Source organism: Elephantulus edwardii, unplaced genomic scaffold (assembly GCF_000299155.1).
Source record: "Elephantulus edwardii isolate Elephantulus edwardi_28Jun2011 unplaced genomic scaffold, EleEdw1.0 scaffold00011, whole genome shotgun sequence".
Taxonomy (NCBI): domain Eukaryota; kingdom Metazoa; phylum Chordata; class Mammalia; order Macroscelidea; family Macroscelididae; genus Elephantulus; species Elephantulus edwardii.
The window spans coordinates 5,935,598-5,956,308 of record NW_006399761.1 but is presented as its reverse complement, the minus strand read 5'-3'; the positions used below and the strand labels follow the sequence as shown (position 1 = coordinate 5,956,308).

Here is a 20,711-nt window from a genome sequence, read left to right as displayed (position 1 = left end):
TAAAAAAAAAATTTAAATTTTATTATTTTTGTGTGAGTGTACCGTCAAATCAGATCTGACTGGTACAGGAGGAGATTGTCCCTCCTTCTCCGGCAGAGCACCTGGTGGATTCGAACCATGCGCCTCTGGGATTGTAGTTGCAGCTCCTTGCCACTAGGCCACCAGAGCTCCCTATAAATTATATACTTTAACATAAAGAATGACCTTTATCTTTTTTAAAACTTTTAAAATATTTTATCATTCCTATACACTGTGTTTCATGCATGCACACTGTGTTTTCTAGAATCTTTCATTTATATTGTATTTTATTAATGTATACTGTGGGTTACCTTTTTTTTACAGTTTAATTGGTCATATTTTCTATAATGAATGTATAATGCTCTTATAATTGCAAAAACTAGACAAGTATCAACCTCTGTCTTGAGTTTTCAGGATTAAAATACTGATGTTTACACATACCTTTGAGAGTTCGCACTTGGTTCTGCTTTAGCACAGAGTTCAAGTAGTGAGGTGATAAGGAACCACTGAAAAATACAGAGAAAAGACAACGTATTTATCAAAACCTTAATGGTGCTTTTTGCAAAATTTGTAGCAAAGATAGCTATTTTATACAGGAGAAAGGAAACACTATGTGCTTTGCTTTCTTTGCTCAGTTTAGGAAGGACCTACAAACAGGAAAACATGTATGGGATTTACAGTCCAAAAGATCCCTGACAGAATCACAGCTAGTCAGGTGACACAGATAAAAAAAAATAATCTCATACTCTCTTCATTTGTTAAAAAAACCAAACAACTAAACCCATTGTCACTGAGTCAAGTCTGACTGCAGGGACCCTCCCTTGGTTTCTTGAGGCTATCCAGCTATCTAGAAACTGGTCATCTTTCTCTCATGGATTTGAAATGCCAAGTTTAGCATTAGCCCAACACTATACCACAAAGTTCCCCTCAGGTGTAAAGTAAGAATAATGGAAACTTTCACACAGAGTTGTGAAAATTAAATTCAATTATAATACATAATAGACATGTAGTTTTGTATTCAGTGCTTAAGGATGATCTATTAGTATAAGTATTACAATAGAAATGAGAGTTTATCTAAACAAATGTCTAAAGAACGGTAACAATGTCAAACAGAAAATTATATTTGCTGTGTCTATGAAAGGAAACCTGCATTTTAGTAAACTTAAAAAAACCCCACCTGACAGGAATCCAGAATGAAGGCTGCAAAGTGGAGTGGACTTGGGGGTAGGGATTATATAACAATGAAAGAGTTTTTCTTTTACTTTTCAAAGAGAAGAGTGAATTAGGGGGGAGGGCAGGGGCAGGGAGAAAAGTGCAACGATGAATGGATGGAAACCCTAAGTCTCTGCAAACTCTCATTAAAATTAACAAAAAAATCACTAAAAAAACCCACAAAACCCAACAAAAACCCTCTCTAGGAAATTTATTTTCTCTGGAATCTGTGATTATATATTTTAAAAACCCCGTTTCTTTAATTAAATCTATTTCCTATTCGGTTAAAACCAAATTAACACACACCATTAGCTCAATCATCCTTAAAAAAATTAGAACATGAAAAGGCTACACAGAGGTACAGAGGACACTGTTATTTTGCCAAAGAACAAAGAGGAAAAAATGTTTCATTTCACACTGAGATGTTTTAAACTCAAAGATCTTTTATTTCAATATTATTCCTTTGTCTTTTTTCCTTTTCATGACACAAATTTACTTACCATCTACACATGGTAAAGAACACAATGAAAATGCAAAATATCAAACGCATATTTGTGATAGTTTACAAAAATTAGTAACAAATCTTTCATTTAACCTTTATTAATAAAACAGCATAGTTAAAAAAATACTGTAACTATTAACAAAACTTTTAATTTCTAATTCATCATTTTTTATGAGAATACCTCACAAGCACCCCACTAACTAATAAAGATGGGATCAACTACCAAAAAAAGACTTAAACTTTCACAACTTCTGGGTTTAATTTTATAAGAATATAAACTACTCAGCAATTAAGTTATAATGAACTTTCTAATGTTCAAATACATTACACTAACTTCTTCACGTCTGTCTTTCTATCTATCTATCTTATTGACATTTAAATTTACTAGTTTTTACTATATGCCTGCTATAAGGACACCTTCACAAGATAACAAAAATTTAGACTTTACTGAGTTTTAGAAAATTCTTCAATCATGCTTGGAAAGGTGAAGGGTCAGTGAAAGGCAGCAAGACCCTCAAGGAGATGGATTGACACAGAAATTGTAACAATTAGCTCAAGTTTATCAGAGATGAGGATGATAGCAAGGTTCAGACCTGTTGTTCATAGAGTCACTATGAGTCTTACTTGACTCAACGGCACCTAACACCAACAATCAGACACTGTGGTGGCAGCAGTGACAACTCGGTGGCAGAGAATCAGAGACTGGTGTGAGACAGCTCAACTAGGTTAGCTGACCCACAGAGCCTTTGGGCCTAAGCTTACTGGTGGAGTGAGGGCGGCACATCATTGGCAGAAGGAAAAGAGCTCTGTAACACTTGCCCAAGCAGGTGGCAAAACCCAAAGCCATGAGACCAAGGATCAGAGGGAGGCCTACTGAAAGGCAAGCCTGAGAAAGAGGCTATGCTGATTAAAGTACTGTGTCCTAAGTATTTCCAAACCGATCTGTAACTCTCACTTCCCAAATAAACTCCATAATTATGAAAAAAAAAAAAAAATTCTTCAAAAAGCAACCATTACAGACTACTCAGAAAAGTTTCTTAATAACATCTAGTGCTTTTAACTCAAAGGAATATAAATACCAGAATGTAAAAGATTCTGGAAACTTTTTTAGAAAAAAGGAAACAAATCAGATTTAAGAAGTTCATATGATTTTCAGATTTGACTAAGAATGAGAAAACTGTAAAATCAGTAGGAGTCACAAAATTTGAAAAGGCAAGAAAAAGTACAGGCAAATGAATTATAATTACATTTAAAGCAAAAAAAAAATTTAAGTGTTAATTCACTTATAAAACATTTTAGAATGAGGCACAGACAGAATTTTTAAAATATAAAAAGTGCTATGAAAGGGGGGGAAAACTTTTGTGGGTTTTTTTTTTATCTTTCAGTATGGCTTCCATAGCAATGTGAATCTGATTTGACCATGTGCATGGGCAGGAAAATGTGAATAGGGCATGTTGGCCTATCCACGGGGGGACTGCCCACTCTCAACAATCTGCAAGGGGATTGGTCAGTCTCACCAATAAAATTAACAGCTTTAGCTGCACAGACAGATCTTCTGCTGCCACTGAAGAGAAAAAAGGCAATGTAGTACATCTTTCTGGCTCCAGCTACACCTGTGGCCAAACTGGAGACATGATGTGAGATGGGACCGTGTGTGTAGGGGGTGTGGTGTGGTGTGGTGTGTGGTACAGCTAATACTGGCAGGACTAAGAACTTGGAAACCCTGGCGAGAAAGCTGCAAGACTCAAGGCTGAGGTGCCTGCATGCATACTTTGAGAGCTGTCTTGACTGTATTCTGTTATTAACTTGGATTATAACCTTTTGACTTCCCTAACATGTTTCTGTGAGCATTCACATCAAATTTTGGACCCAGAAAATACTAAGACTGGTGTTGAGATGAGTAGAAAGAGGCATGGGAGCATGTGTGATATCATGGGAACTGGTTTTGTGATGCTGTGGACAGGGACAGTTTCCATTTGTGAAGCTGATAAGGGTCAGATATGGCTGTCCTTACATGGCCCTTGCTCTTTTTACAACTTAAAATAGGAAAAGAAACACAAACAGAGATGTAGAAGTGTAGTATACAATGTACGGGAGTGCTAACCAAAAAGTCAGCAGTGCAAGCACAACTGCTCCACAAAATGGGCAGTTTCCTGTCAACGATTTACAATCTCAGAAACCTAATGGAAGGTTGTCCTGAATTGGAAGTAACTCCATGGTGATGAGACAGATACACCTGGTGTGTGCATGCACCCACACCCACAGAAATGTTACAGACATGTTATTAATCATCATATTAAAAATGTTTACACTTTCTTTTAACTCTCCATATCTTTAGGTCCACATTAATACTGCAGATAATTAAAATAACTTTAATATTTTATTCTAACTTCCCTTACATTTGGATTATATCATATGTTTGATAATGATTAGATTCTTTTAGAATGTACTTTCTCACCCACTTGATTTCCTGTTTTCTAGAAACACTAGGTAGACCAATAAAAACACCTAAGGCTAATGACTTATTGATAAACACTTGTCTGTAAAATACAAAACAAAAACACAATCCCTCTAACTTTAAGATTCTCCATTTCATACGATAATTCTTACAAATCATGATCTCTTACCTTTGTGGAGAGGCAGGAGGGGTGTAAAATGCCGATGAAGAAGGCTGCTTCTTCAGTGCCTGCATAAGATTGGGTTTATATTCTGGGTCAACACACCACAAAGAACATTTTCCATTAACCTACAGTAAAAAATATAAGAATTAAGACCTGGAAATTTTAGAAATGCATAATCAATGTTTAAATGCTGTTAATAAAACATGGTGGGGGGGGGAGAAATCCACTAAGATTTTTTGCATTTATATAACATAAAAAATTGACATGAGCCTGGTATGCATACACTGGAGTATTAAAAGCCCAGGAGCCATACTGCCCAAGTTCTTATATCCACCTTGGCTACACAGAGGAAAAAAAGGTCTTCTGGTAACTGTTATATGAAATTTTTCAAGAAAAGTAAAAGATTGACATATGGGTATATAGTAAGCTCTGGTGGCCTAGTAGATAAGTATTTGTCCTACCAACCCTAAGACACGTGGTTTGAACTTACCAACTGCTCTGTAGGAGAAAGATGGGCAATCTCCTCCTGTGTGATTTACTGCCTCTGAAAACCCATTGTGTGGCAGCTATTACTTGGTTCTGACTCAATGGCACACAATAACAGCACATTGTATGCACGTATGTTGTTGTTAGGTGTAGAGTTGAGTACAACCCATAGCAACCCTACAAACAACAGATGTGAATCCTGTCCTATCCTGTGCCACCCTCACACTTTCTGACACACTAGAACCCACTGTGGCAGTAACTGTGTCAATCCATCTGCTTGAGTTTTCCTCTCTTTTTGCTGATCCGCCACCTTTCCAAGAATGATGTCCCTCTCCAAGGAACAGCCTCTCATAGAAACATGCCTGAAACAGATGAAGCTTTATCATCTTTGCCTCCAAGGAAGGATGCTGCACTTTGTCCAAGACATATTTGTTTGTTCTTTTGGAAGTCCATGGGACACCTAATACTCTCTCCACAATACAGTTCAAAGGCATCAATTCTTCTGTCATCCTATTCATTAATCAACTTGGATCCACAATTAATACCCTGGGTAACAGCAGTCAGGAAATCAGGGGATATATTTTACCAGGAGAGTCTGAAGTCAGAGACTTCCCCAAATTATTTAGAAGCAATGATGTCAGTTTAAAGACTCAGATGTGTTGGATTCAGGCCATGTTTTTTTTTCTGATCACTCGCTATGTATTTGAGAGCTGGATACCAGAAGATGATATGTATATATGCAAACATATATGTATCAACGTATGTATCAGTGTACACACATACATTCATATATATATATAATAAAGCACATAGGGGACAGCCTTATGAATACTTCTTAGAATAACCCATTACGTTACTGGGTGGCTTTTCTAGTTTGAAGGCTCAGGACCATGTTATTGTTATTAAGTGCAGTCAAGTACAATTCATAGTGAACAAAAGATCTGAACCCTTTCCTATTCTGTGCCATCCTCATTGTCTATGACATGCTTGAACCCACTGCTGCAGTCACTATATCAATATATTTTGTTGAGTCTTTCTCTCTTTTGCTAACAAGCACCATGTTCCTTTCCAAGGAATAGCCTTTCCTAACAATATGTCCAAAGCATGTAAGACAAAGCTTCATCATCCTTGCCTCCTGAGGAACACTCTGACTACACCTTTTCTAAGACATATCAGTTTGTTCTTTTGGCAATCCATGGGATAGTGACAGTTCTCCAACACCAAAACTCAAAGGCATCAATTCCTCTGTCATCTTTATTTACTGTCTAGCTCTCAGATGCATAGTAGGTGACTAGAAAGACTATGGCTTGAATGAGGTATGCCTTAGTATATAGGTAGGTAGGTAGGTATGTATTTAGGGCTTCAAGGCCTTTATTAAAAAAATGTGAAAAGCTTCACGAATTTGCATGTCATCCTTGCACGGGGCCATGCTAATCTTCTCTGTATTGTTCCAATTTTTGTTATGTGCTGCCAAAGAGAGCACAGATATGCCTTAGCTTTTAGACTGACTCTTCAGGACTCTGGAGAGGTCACTGACAGCCGATTTTCCCAATGGTATCTATATCTCTAGATCTCTTGCTTGCTGATACCAAGGGATGATTGCTGATCCAAGCAAGATGAAACTGCTGACAATTTCAATCTTGTCTGCATCTATCATGAAATTTCCCATTGGTGAGGATTTTTCTTTTCTGGATGTTGAGATATAATCTATATTGAAGGCTGTAATCCCTAAGTACATACCTGAGTGTCTCAAGTTCTCCTCGCTTTCAGCAAGGAAGGATGTGCCATCTATATAATGTAGGCTGTTGGTAAGTATTCCTTCAATCTTGACACTGTATTCTTCTTCATAAAGTTCAACTTTTCAAATTATTTGCTCAACATACAGATTGAATAGGTATAGAGAAAGAATATATCCCTGATCTCTATCTTTCCTGATTCTAAACCCTACAGTGCTCCCTTGCTCTTTTTGGACACGAGTTTCCCCGTCTAGGTATAGGTTTTGTCTAAAGCATTAATAAAGTGTTTAGAATTCTCATTCCTCTCAATGTTAGGTATAATTTATTATGATCCATACAGTCAAATGCATTTGCATAGTCAATGAAACAAAAACAGACATTCTTCTATATTCTCTGCTTTCAGCCAGGATCCAACTGGCATCAATAATGTTATCTCTCGGGTGCCATGGCCTTTTCTAAATATAGCTTGAACTCCTGGCAGTTCCACTACTCTGTTCTAACCATTTGTGGATGATGTGCAGCAATATTTTGTTTGTGTGACATATCGCTCAAATAATTTTCATGTTCTGCTGGGTAGCCTTTAGAAAGCTTGGTCAAACGGCACAATATCATTCGAAAAGCTCATGCCCTACATCTTAGTCCGGTGAGTTCTGTTTTATGTTGCTCCTAATAGCTGTGAGCAGCCGCCTAAGCATGACTGTTGGTCTCTAATCATCTAGAGCAAAAGAGAAAGAAATAATAAAAATCTAATGCTCAGAAAAGAAACGTGTTTACAGGACAAATACTCTATAATAAACTACAGCCACATAAAAGCCACAACAGGCAGGCCAGATAGAATGGGCGGAAAATGTTGAAAAGAACTTGAAAACCTTTTTTTAAAAATCCAGATTTAATGGGTCCATTGAGACAGGGGGCCTCCCAGAAATACTCTTTAGACCTTGGAGCTGACATTGTTCCTGAAGCCATTGCTTAAAGCTAAATAAATAACAGATTGGTTCACCAAATAAAGGACCAAACAGGGTAGAAAGAATGAGACTGTTCATGCATTTAAAGACTGTATGTTGTGACAAATATGCACCATAAACAATGAGTAAAACTGTTGCAGTAATCCAACAGGTTGTGTCTATTTTCACCAAAAACTTACTCTAGCTTTATTTTTAAAGCTAGTCATTTTCATTATGGAAAGCCAGAATGGAAAAAATAACTCTATAACAATATCTCCTCTCAAAATGATAATATATTAGGTATTGCATCAAAGCATAATTTTTATAGTTACTTAAGACAACTCTCTCTCTCTCTCTAGAAAACAAAGGTTTTTAAACCAGCACTTAATTGAAAGCATAGCAAAAATCTTAAAGGCTAAAACTGCAAATAATCAAGGAAGCACTCTCATAAAAGATTTAAAAAAAGATGAAGCATCATTCCTTCCCTCACACAATTAATTTACAATTACTTTTGAGGGATGATAGCAATGAGCATAAACGTCTAGATTCAAAAGGAAAACAACATCCCAAACTCACATGCACTGTCAGAGAACTTCTTCTGAATCATAACAACCTCACAGAACAAAGCAGAATTGCCTCAGAGGGTTCCCAAGTTTATAGCCCTAAGAAGAATACAGCCACATCTTCCTCTTGTAGAACAACCCATTACTGCTGCAAACAAGAGAAATCAGAAACAGAGATTTTCCACTAAACTTCAGAAGTGTCTGAAAGAAGAGCTTGCCTAGTCCATGAATTCTCTAAGATGAGGAAACAATTTACCAGGAAAGAAGACAATTTCACCAACATGATCTAGCTTGCAAGGGAAAAGGCTGCAATGTGGGATGACTGGTTGAGGAACATCCATCAGGGTAAATAAAAGTTCTTTCCCATTTAGGAATCATTAGTTGAAGCCAAACTGGTAATGTGAAATCAGAATTAAATTAGAGCATATTGTTAGTGCTTCCGCCAGTGTTACTGTTCATCCCACTGTCTATGTGCCTATGACTATACATCTTATGGACATTTCATTTCCACTCTGTGGCATGAAGGACGACAGACAATTCTGAAACAAGTACACAGGTCTACAAAGTCTTGAAAAGAAAGATGCCATCTATCTAAGGCAACCACAGGACACCACTTACATGTATCCTCAAAAGAACGCGCTCCCCAAGCACAGGCGATAAAGCCCCAGTTAACACACCTATGGAGGCACTGTAGAGGCCACACTCCTCCTGAGCTACTCCCAAGCAGTGACTGAGTCCAGAAGGGTTACTAACTGGCAACCTTTGCATAAAGACTCCCTACTGGTTGGGCCAAGATTTCCTTAGAACCACATAAGAGACAGCACTAAGTTTCCCGAGTGTCTTTCCTTTCACAGGTGGTTGAGAATTTTTCCTGCCTCCGCCTGTCCCTCTTCTCTTTACCCTTCACAAACGTGTATCCCAGTATATCTCTCAAATGTCTACTCACATTGTGGTGTCTGCTTCTCAGGCTCAGCAGCCTAATAAATATATAAAATAGGGTCTAGATGAACTGTATCAAGGGGTTCCACACAAGCCCTTGTGACTTACTGTAGGTGTCTGACGCAGGAGCGTTCTTCAGACATCTTCCTTAGGGACAAACTCCACACAGCAAGGGGAGCTCTGGCGGCATGGCTGTGGGAGCTGTGCTGGTAACTCCAAGGTTATGCTGCGCCTCCCTGGCAGTTTGAATCCACCAGCAGCTCCGAGGGAAGATGGGAAATCTCCTCTCATGGATTTACAGTCTCCGCAAATGGGCGGGAAGGTAAGCTATGCGTGGGGTCTGACGCGGTGGCAGTGAGTCTGAGTCTGCAGACTGAGGTGTATTTGTGGAGTTTTTAAACTCACTTCAGAGTCTGGATCAACTAAAAGTGCCAACTGCTACCAGGGAACAATCCTCACCAAAACAGCTCACCCGCAAGCCTGACCCAGGCTAAAAGCGGGGGGCCTGAAGGTGACGAAGCTGTGCCCATTTAGGGGTTCTGGTGCTGTGGTCTGAAGCTTGCTGTGCTGCTGTACTAGCGGTCCTCAGCAGACAGACGGGCAGTCAGTCTCCTAGCGTTACAGCCTGAGGACACCACGCAGACCTGCTAGAAGTCAGAGCCGACCCAAGGTGGTGAATGTGAGTTTTGGATTTTTTGGCTACACCCTTGTTAAGACTATAGTGTATTTTGGCCTATAGCCCAGATCACAGTTTCACCCAAATGAGATTTTAGGCAGCTGAGGAAGACCAACAAACTTGCCACAAACTCTTCACTTCCACATAGAAGAACTGGTACTACTGCCATGAAGAATGAATCATAGTCATATAATATCTTGTTCTGTCATTGTTCTATTACTCAATATATGGCATACAATTCTTGGAAAATTTTAATAGCAATTCTGGAAAATAATGTTGCCAAAAATTCACAGCTAAAAGTAGTGCATGTGGCCGTTAATATCAATTTAAGACGACCAGGCAGCTAAACTAGTCAAGCAGTAAGGCCACCTCTATAGCTGGTTCTGAGAGAAAATTACTGTACCAGCCACTGCTTCAAAGAACTTTTTTGACTTCTAAACAAATGTAAAGAAATGTCTCACAGAAAGTAAACATGACCTTTGCCTCTCTCCCTATTTCTGCTGGCAAAATCGAATCTTTTCTTTTTCAAGTACCATGAAGAGATCAGAATAGTGTGTATTACCATGCATGGCAAGAGAGAGTGTATATGTATGTATGTATGTGTGTGTGTATATATATGTATATATATATATATATGTAAATGTTTATTTCTTTGAAACAACCCATGCTGACATGACAGAATGTTGTTGGTGAGGTGCCATTGAGTCATAACCTCACATGTGGAAAGTGAAGAGGCTCTGAAGCACTTACTGAAGTAATTCAAAGGCCACAACCTTCAGTAGGGATCAATTACATCTCAACATCAAGAAACAAAATTCATCACAACTGGACCAATAGACAACATCATGGCAAATGGAGAAAAGACATCACTGACTCAATTTTATTTGGATCTGCAATAAACAGTCATGGAAGCAGTAGTAAAGAAATCAGAAAATATATTGCTTTGGACATATTAATACACTGTCAAGAACTCCTTTAAAATTCTAAAGAGAAATGATGCCAGTTTAAAGACTAAAAAGTGTGCCTGACTTGAGCCAAGGTACTTTCAGTGTCTTCAGAGGCATGTGAACACTGGACCAAGAATGTAAGCTGGATCTGCTGTACACAGGGTCACTCTGAGTTGATGTCAACTCGATGACACCTACAACAGCATGAATAAAATAAAAGGACTTGAGCCATTTTTAAATGACTATTTAGTGGAACACTAGTCATCAGCTTTCCATACCAAGAGAGGAACTGTCTTTGGTCACACAATATACAGACTAACAAATTAACCCATCATCTAGGAGTTGATTCTGACTCACAGGAATCTAAACAGTCTTGCTGTAATTAAATCTATTTTATGTAGTTTCACAAAGTCATTTGATACAAACACTTTTCTTCCATGTAGCACTTAAAAGAAGCAGTGTTCGGTGGAACCTACAGGAAATACTTATGTAACTAAGGAATTTAAAACAATTAAAAAACTGTATACATCATATAGATTAAAAGGACCTTTCCAATACTAATGGGAAGATTATAGCGTTTAAGTCAGAGGAAACGTAATTCTCTAATATAGAAACTTTAAAGATCATACTTTAGAGCACAGAGATGGGAGGAAGTAAAAGTTTAATGGGTATGACTCAAAATTTAGAAGTATGGCCAAAAGCTCTACTTACAGGCAAGCAAGTATATTCTCAAGTATCCAAACAAAATCTGTACTACCTAAAAAATGTTTTTATTGCATCTAAATGTGTGTGTACATGTGAGAAAACGATATCTAAAATTATACAATGTAAATGAATGACACCAATAAACTGATAAGTCAGGAACATAATGAACGGATAGATAAATTTAAGAGTATGTGTTTCTTCTCACTTAAATAAAATTCTGTGACACTGGTATTTAACTGAAGATTTAATGTAATGATATCCAAACAACATTTTCATTTCCAAAATCATTTTTAAGATAATATTACTCCATTACTGGAAGCCTTTTATCTCAAGCTAAAACTCCTATCAAGTCATAATTCTTAGAGCAGAATGGCATTTTCACAGGTTTAAAACTGATTTTTTAAGCATTGCTCATCTATGATTATGTGAGACCAAACAACTCACTTAACTTTGAGAGCCAGATCATTTACCCATTTTACCTCCCCCCAAAAAAACCTCAACCAACCCACTCCATTTCAATATGTGATGAAAGTCAAAGAAATCACATGTTAGTGACAGAATTAGAATATATAAAGTGATACTGTTGTGTACCATCAAGTCTGAACCGACCTATAGCTGACCATCCAGCAAGTTTTCAGAGGCAGTTAATCAAATGGAAGGAGGAGGCTGCCCATCTTTCTCCCATGGAGCAGCAGGTGGACTTGAACCTAGGGCCTTGGGGAATGCAGCGTAACTTTTTGCCACTAGGCCAGCAGAGTTCCCTTGAGGTGATAATAGTAGGGATTTACTGAATGTTGGTTAAGTAACATTCTATTTCTATTCCTTTACTTCCCAGAGACAGAGGATTTTCTGAAAGGGCGCTCTGGTAGAGCAATGGGAGAGCTCTGATGGCCTAGTGGTAAGGAGTTGCGCTGTCAACCTAAAGGAAGGTGGTTCAAATCTACTGCTTCAAAAGGGGGAAAAAGGGCAACCAACTCCTGTGTAAATTAGTCTCTGAAAACTTCATGAGTCAGTTCCAACTCAATAGTACATAACAACAGCAAGTAGCCTAGTGGGTAGGGAGTTGTGCGGTGGCTCAAAGGTGGTGTTTCCCTGGTGGTTCAAATTCACCAGCTGCTCCAAAGGGCACTCCCATACAATTTACAGTCTCTGAAAAATGCACTGAAAGGTCAGCTATGAGTTAGTTGGTTCCAACTTGACAATAATGAGGGGTGGTTATTTTGGGTTTTTCCCCATTTCCCCTTTTTGACAATAAGAAATAAAAGTTATTAATGTTGAATAAATGACAAAAACTGGGTAGTAAACACACAGCTTCTATAAAAAATTGTGAAAAAAAGAGAATCTATTGATTAATCCCCACATCCTAAAAACACTGGTAAAGAACAAGAAGCAAACTAAATTGAGAAAGGGAAGAAAGCACGTCATGATTGGTAAAGATGGAGCAAGTAAGTGCAAGGCAGTGCGTAGCTTCCTAACAACCTAAACACAGAGGGAAAGGAAAACCACAGATCTTCATATCATACTGTCAAAGAAACTTTTTTCTAGCCTTTACCAGCAAGATTCTAGTATGAACTATGCTAAAATCACATATTCAATAGTCCAATTTTTTAAAAAAGAGAAGTTTTACAAATATATCTGATCAAGTGATAAAACTACAGAAACACAGTCACTAAGTCTTACTGACAAATGTGTTTTTATAGAGAAATAGACCTTTAAAATGTCTGTACCCACAATATCCTCTGTCCCAAAGACCACTCACTTACATATAAAAAAGATACGCAGGGATTATTTTTCACATATCTACCCAGAAAACATTATCAGTAAACCTAGCCATGTCCTATCTTGGTATTCTCGAGATTATATTCCTAGAACTTATCTAGTTCATGTCTACTTTTCAAACTGTACTGAGAGAAGATTGCAAATTGTTTTGATCACAGCAGAAATGTTATTTCCTTGAAATAGCAAACTGGAAGAAGGGGTAGTGAAAATTTGCCATTTTAGATTACTTATCTACCTTGAAGATGGTCTCAAATAACAGGCTGGTGTATGTTTCTATGGCAGCACTTCCTCTCCCTGGGTCTGTTCATGAACTATCAGTAACAAGGAACAAAACTGTACTCAGAAATCTGTATTTTGGAGTCTAACAAAAAGATGTCTATTTGTAATAGATACTAATTAAAAAACCTTGCCTCTTTAGTACTGGACTTAGATGACACAACACAAATAATAAGAGTTTTGGAAATTAAGTATTGTTTTAAACTACATTTGCCTAATAACAGATAAAACTATTTTTTCTTCTAAATTTTAATTATTTTGTTGTTGTAGAGAACACACACAATTAAAAACAAGGGTGGGAGGGAGAACAAGAGAGCAAACAGAACACAACACATCCACTCCTAATGTATTCACATTGTTAGGCTTCAGAGACAAGGTTGTTCTAGGGGGTTGGCCTAATGCAGCACCAAACTGGTGCCAGGCCCGCTACCTGCCTGTCAAGTGTCCCTGGAGTGTCCTGGACATGTGTGCTGCAGCAGGACCCTTTCCTCACCACAAAGGAGCCAGAAAGGCTGGAAGAGGTGTGGGCTGATTACTGCCTGGTAGCCACCCTAGGAAAGGCTGCTCCTCCTCTTCTGTCTCCTGCAGCCCTACACTGTCCCTATTCTCTCTCCTCCTCCATCCACTGAGTTCCCTGGCACCTCTGCATCCTCACAAAGCCTCCCTTTGCCACCTGTGACCGCAAGTCATCTTGCTGCCACCCTGTGCCCTCTGTGGCTGAACTGTTATGTCTCAGACAAACAAATGGGAGATGGAGTCCTGTGGCCAGATAACTATTGTTCCTCATATGGCCTGGTCCTCAAAAGGGCCGCTGATACACATCCAGGGTGGCCCATGAAGGGTTCCCCAGTGCAGCCATGGCCCCATGTGGGGCCTGGACTAAAGAAAGCACAACTACTGAGAATTTTTGCAAAGCTGTCATAAAGCAAACTCTTGAATAGCAGGATATTCAATAAGTGAGGAGTAGGGGTAACAAAATGACAGATGTAAGCCCAATACTATCAATTATATTAAATAGGGGATACTCCAATTATATATCAGAATGAGTAAATAATAATATATTGAAAAGCCTTAAGAATATTACAGAAACATTACTCAAAATGGGTGACCCTGGAGGACATTATGCTGAGTGAAGTATCCCAGTCACAAAAGGACAAATACGTCATGGTGTCCCTGTTGTAAAACAGGACTGACCTTGGGGTTGGGAGGAGACTGAGAAGGATGGGTGCAATACTGTATACTGCACTGAAACAGATGAGGGACAAAACTGTTTAAGAGGTAAAAATTACTAGGTATTTTTGTCATGACAGGAGTCCAGAGCGAAGGCTGTATAGTGGAGTAGACCTGGGGGAGGGACTGTAAAACAATGAAAGAATTTTTCTTTTAATTTTCCAAGAGGGTAGTGTACTAGTGGGGAGGACTGGGAGGGGCGAAAAGTGCAACAATGAATGAATGAAAATTCAAAGTCTCTGTAAATTTTCATTGAAATTAATAATAAATTTTTAAAAAAGATTACAGAAATGAAGAATAGAAATTTGGAACATTGAAAAGACTAATTTATGAACCTACAGCAGACAACATAATTCTGTTTGATTTATGGCAACACTTAAGAAACTTGGAAACATGAAATGAAACCAAATTAGAATAGAATTAAGCTCAAAATGCAGTAATCAAACTTGAGTTAACATCTTTAATTTCCCCATATTTTCAGATCTCCAGAGCTATATGCACCCCACCTCACCAAAACACAGCAACACTCAAAACCACTGACCTTGCCATGGCTTCTTTCCACTTTCTGAAAACATTTATTCAGGGACAGATTATGGCGAACAGAATTCTTCCAGCCGGTTGGCGCAGTAGCAAAATACGGGAACCGGTCCAAAATCCAGCTATAAATTTCCTTGACAGGCAAGCATTTACTTGGAGAGTGTTCAATCGCCATATAAATGAGAAGACTAAAGGAGTAAGGGGGCTTTGAAGTTGCTGATTTCTTTTCTGGGTCCTGGTAGCAAGCCGGCCCGAAAGATGGCCCATCGTCTCCCTCTATGTCATACAGTGGACTGACAATGGGCAGACCCTCACTGCCGAGGCTGAAGTTGGTGAGCAGATTAGTACTTTCGTGGAGCCAGTTCAAGTTTGTGAGTTCATCATCTGCTGACTCACTGTCCACCAGAGTGGCCTTTGGCCTGGCAGCATCAACAGCTTCGGGCAGGCTTCCCATTTTGTAAATCTGGCTTAATCCTGCGACCTTTTCAGCTCCCGGGGTTTCAGCTCTCTTGTCTGGAGTCATTCCAATTATTGGACCCATTTACTCCTAGGATGCTGCAACAAAGGAAACAACTATCAGTCAATTTACTCCTTAAAGCTCTTGACCAATAGCTAAGGACTTGTATCCCCTCCAATAGTTCCTCAGACGCCCACCCCCATGTCTGAGAGCCAGATCTGGGCCAATAAGTGATTCAACTTAAAAAATAAATAAAGAAAGATTCTTGACCTATAGGGAAAAGAAAATATATACTGAAATATCCCCAAATCAGAGCGATTATGTAATCAATTGTCCTACATAATACTTAACATACAATATTTTTATAATAAAAACACTGTTAGGGAGTTCTGATGGCTTAGTGGTAAGAAATGTTTTGCAAGACTAAAGGCTTATGGTTTGAATTCACCAGTAGCTACAAGAGAGAAAGATGGGCAATCTTCTCCTGTGCAATTTATAGTCCCTGAAGACCCATGACAGGATCAGTTATGAGTTGTTTCTAACTCAATGGTATGTAACAACAACCATAATACAATAGAACTTATTTTGTATTCTTTAAATTTATTATAAATAACCTGCCTTATTATAGCCCTAAATAAATGGATGATATGAATAAAATTAATTAGTGTATTTTGTATATTTAGTAAAGAATCTAGCTTACCAAACCAAAACCACTATCTTTGATGTTGATTCTGATTCAAAGAGACCCTCAAGTATCCTCCTGGAATTCTCAAGGCTCCATCTCTTTACAGAGCAAAGGGCCTCATCTTTCTCCTCCAGAGGTTGGTAGGGTCAAATGGGTGACCTTTCCATGAACAATCTAGAGATGGTGCAGCCACTATACTTCCAGAATTCTTATCTAGTCACAGTAATCACTCTGCTACTACTGAAAAATGCATTATTTTTTTGGACTATCAAGTTTTATATTCTCAATGAATTCTGAGTTGACAGTACATAACATCATCTATGATTTTACTACTATAGTTAAATGTATAGCTCAATGCTAATAAACTAAATTTGAAACAATTTCAAACAATAATTGCAAATAAAATTCTCCTCAAATCTGAAATATTTACACAAAAGACCAATTATTTCTAACTTTAATATAATTAACTGTAGTGTGTTAGGAATTGCGAGGATGGTGTAGGATAGAGCAGGGTTCAGGTCTTTTGTTCACAGGGTCGACAACAACAATACTAAAAAACCTTACTACATTTCTTTTTTCCATAAATATACTGATTACTACATTCAATTGCTATAAATTTCTTACTTCTTTTGTATATTCAAGTATTCTCAACTCTCCATTCTAAGTAGCATCTCGGGAAATACTAGCATAGGAAGAGTAGCATTTTAAGTATTTTAAGTAGTATCTTAGTAAGATTTGAACTATGAATGTATTTTCAAGAAGATAAACAAATTCTAAATCATCCTTTTTATTCTAACTCTAACTAATTACTTTTGCTTTGCTTTTTAAACATATTTCAATTAAAAAACTGTCATGAGAAAAACTAACCAGAGAGTAAATGATAGAACTAGTGCTATTTAATTCCTTTTTAAAGGTTCATTGACATACTTCATTTTTTAATTCAATGGCAAACCTTCTAAGTTTCCATTGTCCTATTCAATCTACCTAATGCTTAAATAACTGAAAAAAAGGTAGATCATCTCTAGTTATTTTACTTAGAGCATAGATGGTAAGCTAATATTCTACTAGATATAATCTCAAAATATTTAATTTTCAATAGCACTGGCTAATATTTTGGAGGTCACTAACTGTTCTAAACAATTGGTAAATTAGAATTAAATCAAGCATCAATTTAACCCCATAAACTAACCATTATCATCAACCTAATTTTACAGAAGAGGAAAATAACTTCTAGAGACTAAGCAGTTTTCTTCAGTTACTTGGCTAGTAAATAGAAAAGCTAAAATTAAAACTCAAGCAAACTGACTTCAGAACCCAAAGTAGCCACTACTATACCCAGGTTAACAGCGTATGCACTTCACCTACATGTAAGGAACACAAGACTAATCTGTTTAAAATGTTACTGTTGGCAAGAAACTGCACTGCAATCCCAGAGGTGAGTGGTTCAAATCCACCAGATGCTCTGCTGGAGAAGGAGGAACAATCTCCTCCTGTACCAGTCAGATCTGATTTGACAGTACACACACACAATCAAAATAAAATAAAAAAAAAAAACAACAACACTAAAATGTTACTGTTCTCTCCCTACCCAGTCCCTATCCCTGTTACCTACCTACACATCTGTAAGACTGTACAGGAAGTTCTCATCAGAAAATAAGAGAAGTAACAGACATCCAAAGTGAACATGTAGTAAAACTACCACTCAATACAGAAGACATGATTCTACATATAGAAAACCTCAAAGATGTCATAAACACGTTTTACAAAATGCAAGGAACAAGTCCATACACAAAGTTGTGTTTGTCATGAAGTGCATCGGAACAGCCAGCAAAGCTTGGCTTCCATACACTGTGATCCTGGTGAGCACCTCTGCAGGTCCAGAACCATAGAATTACCAGATAGTCACCACAGCCAAAAATGCTGACAGTTAAAAAATGACTGTCATCAAACTGAGTACTAATTTGGTGACTTCAATTTGTCAAAGAACAAATTTTTAAATAGATCAAATGCAAAATAGGCTAGGTACCTCTGGAGATAATGATAAAATTCAAGGGGTTAAAGCATCAAACAGACTTTGATGTAAAGCTAGAAGCACCAGGAGAATCAAAGGTATTGGAAACAAGGCTAAAATGACAATCAGATTTCCAAAGCAAATTCCTCCCTAAAGTGACCAGTATGTTTTAAAAACCCAATATGCTTCTATCAGAAGTTTCCCAACAGATGCAACCCTTGATGAGGTAAAAGAATAGTTAAAGGACAAAGGTCAAGTATGAAATATTAAGAGGAGAAAAACACTACATAAAGTCACTCTACGAAATCTGTATTTCCTGACAACACCAAATCTGGTAAGTTTGTAGAAATTCCTGGCCAGAAGAAATACAGGTACCTCCTATATGGAATTGTTGTAAACACTCTTAAAAAATGGCTAATTCTAAGCCAAATGAAATCAGAGCTAAACTAGGTGAGATGGTTATCTCTGTTTTCCATTAACTACCATAAAGGGTATTCTTATGGTATGGGGAGCCTTTGTCATAGGGTTTGATTATTACCCAGCTAGGATGAGCCTGAAGGCATGTACTCTAGCTGGATGACCACCCTCTCTGCTGGCCCCTGTGGAATCCAGATGGCCACCTCTGGATAGAGGCAGTGCTGTTGTTCTGTGAACACTTAAACTGAGGGACTTATCCTCCTGGGTTTGAACTCAAGCACTTGCTAGTACTTTTCAAGGAAGATTACTTTCCAAAAAAGAATGACGAAGAAAAGTATAATTAAGTAGATGCTAAATATGAGCTAAACAAGAGCTGGAAGGAAAACAAATTAGTAGAAGCAGCTGAATACAAACATCTAGGGGGGGAAAAGGGCCGTTTCTTGAGATCTGTTTTCAGGTGTGGGAGATGGTAACACTTGTGGGGGAAAAATCTCTCCACTCTTCTCTCAAGTCATGAAGAAAGAACATAGATAAGACTTTGTTGGGGAAATAAAAGAAAAAGCTAAAGATGTATGAGAAGCCAAAGACGCAAATAAGGGTGACCCACAACTAAGGAACACAGGGAGTGTCAAGAGGAACGGTGGGGAAAGCAGCAATCAAAAGATAACAGAAGATCAAGAATCCTTAAACAAATGGAAGTCAAAACATTAAAAATTAAATGAAAGGGAAATAAAGTTGTCAAGGCCATGGTGCAGGGGGAGGGGAGTAGTAAGAAGTACGTACAGCTTGACGGCAGCAAAACAAAATTGCTAGTAATGGTGTGATTAAAACGATCCAGTAAAAAAAGGAAGGCATGAAAAGCAGAGACATGGATTAATATCAAACCCACCACCACTGAGTTGATTCAGACTCACTGTAGGCCCCAACTAGGTTTCTAAGGCTATAAATCATTATAGGAAAAGACTATCAGATTGTCTATCAAAGAGCAGCTAGTGGATTTGAACCACTAACCCTTTAGGTTAGCTAGCACCATAAACCACTACACCACCAAATTAAAAAAAAAAATGGTGTAAGACACCAGTAAACTACCCTAAAATTTGTTTTAAACTACATTTGCTTTTGGAGATTTTTTAGGTCTACTTCTATGACCACTTACAAGGAAAATTACATGTTGCCTTTTTCTGTTGTTATCCAGTAAGGTCTATTGAATGGTGGTTTGTTTTTGTTGGGTTTTTTTAAAATATAAACTTCTTGTATCAGATAATTTAAATATCAAAAGAGGCTGTCATATAAAATTACTTCTTAGAGTATTTATTAGTATGAACTTTAACAAAATATATGCTCAAAAACAAAAAGGGAGCTCTGGGAGCCTAGAGAGTAAAGGAGTTGTGTTTCCAACCCAAATGCACCTGGTTTGAATCCACTAGCTGCTCCAAGGGAGAAAGATAAAAAATTTCCTCCCATACAATTTATAGGCTCTGAAAACTCAAGCAAATCAGCTATGAGTTGGTTCTGATTTGAAGGTATGTAACAACTTTTTACATATCAACAATGAATAAACTGAAAAGAAAATTAACAACATACCAAGGTATAAATTTAACCAAGTAAGTAAATGACTTGTACATTACGACAATAAATGGAACCATCACTTGTCTGTCAATTTGCTGTACTGCGGTACCTTGCATGTTGTTGTGCTGCTACAACCATTAGTGAGCTGAGGTGGACTGGTATAGACCATTTTGAATCAATGATGATATACTATGTAGGGAATGGCAAATTGAAGAGGAATGGCCTTGCTTTCATCATCATCAAAAAGAACATTTCAAGATCTATCCTCAGGTACAATGCCATGACTGATAAGATAAGATCCATATGGATACAAGGAAGACTTGTTAATACGTTGTTTTTTAAAATACTCACTAACCTGTAAGCCAAAAATGAAACATTTACTGTAAAAGATCAAAGATTAC

General features: G+C 37.8%; 1 protein-coding gene across 1 annotated transcript in view; it reads right to left on the bottom strand.

Moving 5' to 3' along the window:
* Positions 1-15,712, bottom strand: part of FOXN2 (forkhead box N2) — a 25,963-nt gene extending 10,251 nt beyond the window's left edge. The window contains exons 1-3 of the mRNA XM_006880906.1: positions 15,176-15,712; positions 4,360-4,478; positions 460-524 (exon numbers count right to left, since the gene is read on the bottom strand). Coding sequence (XP_006880968.1) covers positions 460-524; positions 4,360-4,478; positions 15,176-15,712 — 721 coding nt within the window. The remainder of the gene's footprint in view (positions 1-459; positions 525-4,359; positions 4,479-15,175) is intronic.
* Positions 15,713-20,711: the final 4,999 nt, after the last annotated feature.